Source organism: Lipotes vexillifer, unplaced genomic scaffold, assembly GCF_000442215.2.
Source record: "Lipotes vexillifer unplaced genomic scaffold, Lipotes_vexillifer_v1.1 scaffold170, whole genome shotgun sequence".
Taxonomy (NCBI): domain Eukaryota; kingdom Metazoa; phylum Chordata; class Mammalia; order Artiodactyla; family Lipotidae; genus Lipotes; species Lipotes vexillifer.
This window is the reverse complement of record NW_006772326.1, coordinates 850,136-860,322: the sequence shown is the minus strand read 5'-3', so window position 1 is coordinate 860,322 and position 10,187 is coordinate 850,136. Positions and strand designations below refer to the sequence as shown.

At 37.9% G+C, this 10,187-nt stretch overlaps 1 protein-coding gene across 1 annotated transcript in view; it reads left to right on the top strand.

Annotated features, from left to right (window-relative positions):
• Positions 1-10,187, top strand: part of WIF1 (Wnt inhibitory factor 1) — an 87,729-nt gene that overhangs the window by 45,134 nt on the left and 32,408 nt on the right. Inside the window, exon 3 of the mRNA XM_007447383.1 lies at positions 5,038-5,146. Coding sequence (XP_007447445.1) covers positions 5,038-5,146 — 109 coding nt within the window. The remainder of the gene's footprint in view (positions 1-5,037; positions 5,147-10,187) is intronic.

The window sequence follows — 10,187 nt, the reverse complement described above, 5'->3', positions numbered from 1 at the left end:
ATGCCGAGGAAGAACGTGAGATCTGGCGCTTTTGGTCTAGACATTCAGGTGTCAGATTATTTTAAGCACTGGGCATGCTTATTCGTTTTGTTTGGGACTTCGGCATTGAACTGTTTTCCTTTCTTGCTTATTTTAGTAGATTTCTTCTTGCATTTCACATACTGTGTAGGAGCTATTTTATATCCCTTCAGTAATTCTCAGGCTCAGGGCCTGGCTAATCTGAACATACTTGTATGCTATAATAGTAGGCTGTTGTGACAATTAAATGAACAGTGACTAGAGTATAATGAACACTCAGCAAAAATTATTGGTAAAATTTCAAACTTTATGGCAGTACGTTCTGTATTTTTTTAATAAATTTATTTATTTATTTATATTTTTGGCTGCGTCGGGTCTTCATTTCTGCGCGTGGGCTTTCTCTAACTGTAGTGCGCGGGGGCTGCTCTTCATTGTGGTGCGCGGGCTTCTCATTGCGGTGGCTTCTCGTTGCGGGGCACGGGCTCTAGGCGCGGGCTTCAGTAGTTGTGGCTCACAGGCTCTCGAGGGCAGGCTCAGTGGTTGTGGCGCACGGGCTTAGTTGCTCTGTGGCATGTGGGATCTTCCCGGACCAGGGCTCAAACCCGTGTCCCCTGCATTGGCCGGAGGATTCTTACCCTCTCTCCATTCCTTCCAATGGTTAATGCAATTCTCTGCTTCCTTTCTCCATGTCTACCCAAAAATGAGTGCCAGAGCAAAGGCCTTATGAGTTATCCCTTTTTGCTGTTTAAATGATGTCTTCATCTCTTCTGGAAGGAACAACTCTAATATTCAGCCAAGTTGCTTGGAAGCAAGTTAAATGGCTTCCAGCCCTCCCTTCTCGATAATATTTGGGTGTCTTTTATACCTCTCTATGAAAAGAAAATTTACTGCGTGGCAAACCAGGCCAGCAAGATTTCTCAGCAACTTAATTTAGAAGTGAATTATTCTTCTGAATAGACCCGTTCTTTGTTTGAATACAAGGCAATCCTTTCATGTGTTTCCCTATTAAGCATCCTAGTTACCACTACCTGAGTTTCCACTAGTGTCATTTAATGTAACAGAGTGTACTTTTTCCTAATAGAGGTTTTATGCTCTCCAACATGCCACCTCCCTATTGCAGTTCATGCTCTGAGTTACTTTTATCTCAATAATAAATGTGCAATTTGTGAAACTTGTTCCCAAACTTTAAAGCTAGCTCTCTGTTCTCTTTGGCATAGAATTTAGGTTTTATTTGCTCCCAAATAAGTTTTTCCAGGAGAGAGTTTTGGGACTAAGAATGTTTATTATAAATGAAGTAAAAACAAAGTCCTGTCTAGGAGTTATAATATGACATTAATAAATCTGTCACCTCTTCCATCAGCCATTTTCTATGATTTTGAGGGAAATATTTAAGCCCTTAAGCTAAATGAGGAATATATTTCATCGCTACCTCATGGTGATGATAATTTATTTGTAAAAATATTTATATGGTATTGGTGATTTTGATAGATTGCTTTATAATGACAAAGTGAAACTGAAAGAAGTCAGTGTTGAGATCAGACAAAGGGTTGGTCAATTTCTAAGTGGTTTTCTTTTTTTTTTTTTTGCGATATGTGGGCCTCTCACTGTCGTGGCCTTTCCCGTTGCCGGACGCGCAAGCTCAGCGGCCACGGCTCACAGGCCCAGCCGCTACGCGGCTCACGGGCCCAGCCGCTACGCGGCATGTGGGATCCTCCCAGACCGGGGCACGAACCCGTATCCCCTGCATCGGCAGGTGGACTCTCAACCACTGCGCCACCAGGGAGGCCCCTCTAAGTGGTTTTCAAGTTGGAGTTTGTAAGAAGGCAGTGGACATGAACATGGACAAAGTCCTTTTGAAAAATATATACCAGGTATGAAGAAAATTATATACTTTAGAGATTATAGCATCATGATCTCTGAAAAGAAAGCCAAATAAGTAAAAAGGTTTTCTCTGGCAGCTGCCTTTTGCTGATAAGATCCAAAGAAGAAACTGTTTTGACCAGTTCCTTATGATAGTCTTAGAACTGTAGTAGAAAAGCCATGATGTTTACTGATTCTCAAAGAAATCAAATGGACATCCTAAAACCTGCAGTGTAAAATCTGTGATTGATAAGATCAGAGTATTGGCTTGCCAGAGACGTTTATTAAACCTAGCTGCATCCTGTGGCGAGGCCATGCCAATGCTAATTATAAACTCTCTGGAACTGAATATAGTGCATTCGTGCTTCCCAACCTACTTTACGTGACCACACTCAAAAGCAACAACAGGAGACCCAAAGGTTCTATGAAGTTATATTTCTGGACTGAGTGAAATTCTTTCAGCCTCACTTTCTGTGAACATCATCAAAAGCTTTTGAAAGAGACATTCAGAATCTGCTTAAATACCGAGTGTTGTTTTCTGGAAGCACACTTTCAGGGAGACTGCAAGAGATTAAATATATTGTTACGTGAGCGTGGCCCCACTAAATAGAAGCCCAAGAAGAATATTTCAACTCTGATCAGAGATTTATACAAATAGAGCCAATGATTATCATCAGCCACACAGAACTGAAAGCAGGGTATATGATTAATGTCTGTTGTTAAATAAGTGTATTTATTTCACTATAAAAGTCATGGAAACACATGTGGAAAATTTGGAAAAGAGAGAAAAAGGAAAAAAAATCAGTTACTGTCAATCCTACACAGTCATGCAGGGCAGGAAAAGAGACGCAGACGTAGAGAAGGGATTTGTGGACGCAGGGTGGGACGAAGTGAGAGAGTAGCATTGACATATATACACTACCATGTGTAAAATAGACAGCTAGTGGGAAGCAGCCACATAGCACAGGGAGCTCAGCTCAGTGCTCTGTTATGACCTAGAGGGATGGGATATAGCTGATTCACATTGTTGTACAACAGAAACTAACACAACATTGTAAAGCAATTACACTCCAATTTAAAAAAAAAATCCTACACAGTCATTGTTTTAATCTTGGTGTCTAGTCTTTCATCCTTTTTCTTATTAATGCAAAAAATGATTTTAAAAACTTACTGAAATTATATTAGTTTTTATAAATGCATTTTTAAAATACATCATCCATATAAACATAGATTTAATTTATAATGTGAAAGGTATAATTATGGATAACATTATGTGTTATTTGAAGCAATATAGCTACTGAAATGTTTTATTTTCAACATATTTGCACTCTGTCCACTCAGCTCTTTTCCACTGTTAAATGTATTATAAATACAAATATTTTGAATATTTTGGCATGTGGAATTTCACAAGTGGTTGTTGTGTTATTGTTGCTAGCTGATATTACTGTACTTGGTAATATAAGTAACCAAAGTTATTAATTACAAGGGCATACAGTGCTAAATCCCTTCATAATACCTACCATGATATGCTTTAGAACAAAAAGGGGAATGACAAATATTATCTGGTAAAGTATAGAGGGAAGCACAGCCGGTAGAAGTCATTTAAAACACCTAGATTCACGAAACGCCATCTAAGTAGTAGCCCACTTTTAATAGTCGTTGGTTTTCCTGAAGGGACATAAATAATGTTTTCTTTTTCAAAGGAATTCATTCCAGTTGGATGACCTTTCCTGATGACACTCTTTTCATCAGAATTCTTGCAGTCCTTCCCTTAGACAGGGTAGGAATTAATTGTCTTATGACCCTTTATCCTCAGGGCCCTCCTAGTGAATGAATTTAGTAAAATTAATTCACACAACTCTCTTTACCCATCCAGGGAACCTTTCACAGTGGTCTTCTGGAACCACTGCCACAATTCAAAGAAGCGGTTTGCAGTGGGAATTTGGTCAGTGAAGGTGCCCCTTTTGACCTAGTGAAAGCTGCAAGTGCTTTTCAACTCACTCCAGGCATGGACAGTGTCCCTAGCTGCTGAGATTACCCTTTTGCATTATCACCCTCATGGTAAAGTCCTTAATGCCTAATACATTGATATTGTGACTTAAGGCAGAAAGTTGTGTCAGTGTCTACCATATATCTCTTATATCTTCCACATTGGAAAATAAATTTTATACTGCATATAAATTTTTATACTGCATATAAGATAGGCTGTATTCTTTTTTAAACCTCTTCCTAGCCCATGTTTATGTAATCAACTTAACTAACCCATCCAAATTCTGGATATCCTACAGATAACTGCAGAACCTCTCAATCTGCCTATCTTTCATTTCAGAATCTGTGCTATTTATTGATTGTTCTTTATTCTTAAGCAAGAACACATTGTTTCCATCACAAACCGTTTTAATAATCCAGCTGAGAATCAGTTAAGCATCAAAGCTCTACAGTGAGATTATACATCACTACTTTCAGTATTTCATGGCCATTCAAGTAGCATGAATCATTTTCTCAACTAGACTAAGTGGGAAAATGAAAATGTTTACAATGTAAAGCTTTACACCTTGTTGTCATATTGAAGAGGTGGTTTTCACATTTTTAGACTTTTCTCTCCGTAATTAAATTGAGATGTTAAATATAAACCTTCCAAAGGGAATGATACTGAAAAATAAATGTTCACACCAAGATAATTAAATTTTGGACTTTCATGTCTTCTTTTGCCAATAGGTTGCTGCTTTCATTATCACTTATTTATTACATCTTTCCAAATTCTGGTCAAAGACTCACGTCAGATTTGAAAAGAATTAAAGAATGACCCAAGAAGCTCAGATGGATTTTCTAAGGGCTAGTTGAAGATTGTTTTGACATCACCTGTTCCCTTAAGAGAAGTTTTCTCAATCCTTTTAAGCTAAAAGGCTACCTTGTGAATATTGTGGATATGTGTTATTAATATTTTTAAAGAATCACTTCTCTCCAAGCAGAGTCTAATTCTAGAGTTCTAAAACCCAGAAGAGAGAGTTATGCCTACACAATATTTTAATTGCCGTATGCTCCAGAATTCCTGTAGTGAAAAATGTCAGTCTTCCATCAGAGGGATGATGAATTGAGAAGTGCCTTCCCACTCTCTGTGGTTTCCATGGTGCTGATTGTCAACGCCTTTTGTTGTAGGCAGAATACTTCTATGAATTCCTGTCCTTGCGCTCCCTGGATAAAGGCATCATGGCAGACCCAACCGTCAATGTCCCTCTGCTGGGAACAGTGCCTCACAAGGCATCAGGTGGGTGGTCTTTGCCTCAGAGAAAGGTTTACACTTAAAATATAATAGCGATGGGAATAATATTTTAGATCCAGATGTCACCCATCCGAGAGATTACAGAATGTTTTCCTGAAGAGATCTATTGATTTTAGGGCAAATCAGTTGTTATGTCCCTATTTCCTTTGGGCAAAAGATTAGGATAGGCGTGAAGAAATGGAAGTTTTAGAATTTCCTAAAAACTCAGTTCATAAATGATTCCAGATTAGAAAAAGAAAAGTCACTATGTGAGATATACCTGGTCAACAAGTGTGAATTAATGTATTACATATAAATGTGGCAAAGATGCAAAGTAAGTGATCAAGAGAGAATGGGACAAGTCAAGAAAAACTTCCCCTAAATGAACATTGTATTGAATAGGATTTTTTTTTTTTTTTTTTTTTTTTTTTTTTGCGGTACGTAGGCCTCTCACTGCTGTGGCCTCTCCCGTTGCGGAGCACAGGCTCCGGACGCGCAGGTTCAGCGGCCAAGGCTCACGGGCCCAGCCGCTCCGCGGCATGTGGGATCCTCCCGGACCGGGGCACGAACCCACGTCCCCTGCATCGGCAGGCGGACTCTTAACCACTGCGCCACCAGGGAGGCCTTGAATAGGAATTTGAAGTAGAGAGGAGACATAGAAAAGTAGGAGAAAGGGGTTCAGTCTTTCAGATCTAATCATTCTTCTCTACTAAGAAAATCCAGTATGCAGTTATTTGTTTAGAACTTTTCAACTTACAAAACACCAGTTCATGCATTATCTAATTTGTGTTCTGTGAGGGCGTCAAGTCCTGAATTACAGCTCCATTTTACAAATTAGAAAATTGAGGCTTGTGAAGTTTAACTGACTTTCCCATAGTCATGTGTTAGTAATAAGCAGTGAAGCTGAGACTAGAGCCCAGGTTTTATGACTTTTAGGAAAATACAGAGATCACTTATGTAACCTATGTTACATTGAGTATATATATATTTTTACATAATTGTAGTAATATTATATATTTGGTCTTGCATAATGATTTTTTGGCTTTTAACATTTTAACATAAGCATTTTCCCATGTCATTACACACTTTTCCAAAAGTTATTTTTAATGCCCTTATAATATTGTTTTATGAACATACCGTAATTTATTTACTCATTCCCTTATTGTGTTACTTAGATTGTTTTTAAGGTTGGCGTACTAGAAATATCACAGTAAACATCATTTTTAAAGTAACAGATGGTCAGTAGCCCTGTTTGTCTTATTCACCATGACTGCCAACACAGGGCCCAGCATAGAACAGGCTCTCAGAAAATACTTGTTGGATTCATGTGTGTAGCAAAATCTTAAAGTTCATCTCATTATTTTGTTAAGAACGGATTCTTAGATGTAAAATTATTGTGTCAAAGGATATGAACTATGAACTTTTTAAAAGGCTCTTAAATTGCCAAAATGCCAAATTACTTTCCGCAAAGGTTGTGCCTGTTTGCACCCTAGCTAGCAGTGTTGGAGAGTGCCTGGCTTACTAATTTCATCAACATGTGTCATTAATCATGTTAGCTGTTTTGCTGACTTAAAAAGTGAAAAGTGGTTTCTCAGTGTTCTTTCAATTTGATTTTTTTAAATTCCTATGAGGTAGGAAGTTATTTTCTTGTATCTGTTAGACAGTGTAAATGTCTATGTGCCGTGCTCATTTTTATATTGAAATACTGTGGTTCTTCTTATTAATTTGCAAAGCTCACTACAAAGTACTGACTGTTGATCGCAATTTTTTCAATTTATGTTTTATTTTATTTTTTTGAGGAGGGATATGCAGAGGCTTTAAAATCCTGTGTGGTCAAAACTATCTTTTCCTTTGTGATGTTTTTCCTATTACTTTTATGCTTGGAAATTAATTCCTATTCCAGAGAACCATTAGGTGATAATTTACACATGCTTCTAATATTTTATAAAAATTTATTTTGGCAGTAGTATGAGGTAGGGCTCAACCTGAATTATTTTTCTGAATTGTCGACTTTTCCAGCGTAAGAGGTTGGACTGACTCAAGATATGCTCTTTATTTTACAATAAGTTTTTTATAGATAAGAGTTGGTTTTAGAGAATACTATTTGTTCTAATATTATAATATTTATAGTTTTATATTAAAATAATTGATAGCAGAATCCTGTGTCCTAAAAAAGAAGATTAGTCTTGTTCTTTTAGAGGAACATTAGAATAATTTGTCAGACATCAAATGAAGATCTCGTTAGGAGCTAATTTTTTTCTTTTCCATTGAAGATCTCGTTAGGAGCTAATTTTTTTCTTTTCCATTAGGGTTTATTATAGGATATTGAATATAGTTCCCTGAGCTATGCAATAGGACACTGTTGTTTATACATTCTGTCCCAAACTCCCTATCCATCCCTCCTGCACACACCTCCCCCTTGGCAACCACAAGTCTGTTCTCTATGTGAGTCTGTTTCATATGTAAGTTCATTTGTGTCATGTTTTAGGCTCCACAGATAAGTGATATCATATGGTATTTGTCTTTCTGACTTACTTCACTTAGTATGATCATCTCTAGGTCCATCCATGTAGCTGCAAATGGCATTATTTCATTCTTTTTTATGGCTGAGTAATATTCCACTGTATATATATATATATATATATATATACACCATATCTTCTTTATCCATTCATCTGTTGATGGACGTTTAGGTTGTTTCCATGACTTGGCTATTGTAAATAGTGCTGCTATGAACAAAGGGGTGCTTTTATCTTTTCAAATTAGAATTTTTTCTGGATATATGCCCAGGAGTGGAATTGCTGAATCATATGGTAGATCTATTTTTAGTTTTCTGAGTAACCTCCATACTGTTTTCCATAGTGGCTGCACCAACTTACATTCCCACCAACAGTGTAGGAAGGCTTCCCTTTTCTGCACACCCTCCCCAGCATTTGTTATTTGTAGACGTTTTAATGATGGCCATTCTGACTGGTGTGAGGTGGTACGTCATTTTAATTTTGATTTGCATTTCTCTAATGATTAGTGATGTTGAGCATCTTTTCATGTGCCTGTTGCCCATCTGTATGCCTTATTTGGAGAAATGTCTATTTAGATCTTCTGCCCTTTTTTTTTTTTCGGTACGCGGGCCTCTCACTGCTGCAGCTTCTCCCATTGCAGAGCACAGGCTCCAGACGCGCAGGTTCAGCGGCCATGGCTCACAGGCCCAGCCGCTCTGCAGCATGTGGGATCTTCCCGGACCGGGTCATGAACCCATGTCCCCTGCGTCGGCAGGGGGACTCTCAACCGCTGCACCACCAGGGAAGCCCCTGCCCATTTTTTGATTGGGTTTTTTTTTTTTTTAATTGAGCTGTATGAGATGTTAGTATATTTTGAAAAGTAACCCCTTGTCGGTTGCATCATTTGCAAATATTTTCTCCCAGTCTGTAGGTTGTTTTTTCATTTTGTTTATGGTTTCCTTTGCTGAGGAGCTAATTTAAATTGATGAAATAATCAGGAAATCAGGCACCCTTACAGAGTCCATTTTCAGGTTGTAGTTATCTACTGCTTCCAATGTATCTATATTGCCACATCCCAGCACTGTTAAGAGCTGGGGACTAAATAAGCACAGAGTTTCTCTAATTTCCTGGCATAGGTGCCCATGTGGGTATAGACAGGAAGAGTGTGAATCTGAGTTTCTCTTGGGTCATCCCAGTGCTGTCAATATGACTCACAGCCCTCCCAGAGGATTTACTTCCAATCCAGATGGGTTTAGGTTCTAGGAAGCTCCTATGAAGGAAAAAGGCCTTGGGTTCTGGAGATACACTCATCTAAGATTTGTAGCCTCAAGGATATAAATTATCCCATTCCAGATACATGGGCACCCCAATTCCGCCCAGATGATAATGCTAGTATTACTGCATACTGCTACATCATGGAGACAAGAAAGTTCTTAGAATATGACCACCAAATTCTTGGAATAGGGCATTACTCAGTCTCATGCCACGTCACTTGGTGTTCCTTTTTAGTCGAAGATAATTTTCTATAAAATTTTTCTTGATTATATTTGTTCTTTTTCTTAAGAAGTGGTCAGGAGTAAGATAAATACATAACATGTCTCTCAATTTCCATTTCATATTTTTGAATTTTTCTTTTGTCTTTTTCTGATTATTAAAGAAGTACAGACTCATTTAGCCCATTAAAAGGTATTAATTAATTGCACAGTTATACCTCCTCAACTTAACAAAAAACTTGAATCTTTGGATTTCTAAGAAAATGCTTATATCCAAAATCTTCCCAGTTTTATCAATTTTTTTATGTCTAGTAAAAAATTGTTTACTGAAATTCTACTTCTTAGGATATTGAAGCAGTAAGGTTTTGAATATATGATATGAGAATATTTTAATAGGTCATGTTTAGAGAAAACATCATTTGCTAATAATTTAGAATCTTTAATAAAATGTAGAAGAAAAAGTGGATGATACTTTGGGCAAAAGGTGAGACTAAAAAGAACAAGCCTGGGATGAGGTGACTCATGCACATGTGTACGCATTTATACAGACACACACACACACACACACACACACACACACACACACACACACATTTTACACGGACAACCCCCTCTCCCCGCACAGAGATTTTTGGAGGCAGATGTAGGATTTGTTTGCAGAAATGCAGGTGCAAGAAGTTTATGGGAATTTTAGTTCATTTCAGGGCAGTTATTCATTAGCCTCATTAAGCTCAGTCCCCCCAGCATGAGCAGTGAGGGTAACTTGAATTATTAAAAAGTAACCAAATCAGTGTGTCTTGCTCCTAAGCATCCAGGTAGCGCTCATTACTCTGCTGGTCTATTTAATACCCTCAAGCTGCTAAGGTGTTCTTTTATCCTACAGACTCCTATATGCCTAAGCGTTGCACGAAAAAGAAAACTCTTGATCATTAACAGTTATGAAGTGCCTGCTTTCTGGCATCTGAAGAGAACAAAAACAGGAAATACAAACTGCAGGGTGGTTCAGTAAAATTCCTCAGTTGGATAACGAAAAACAGTTTCCATCAAGCCAAGGCT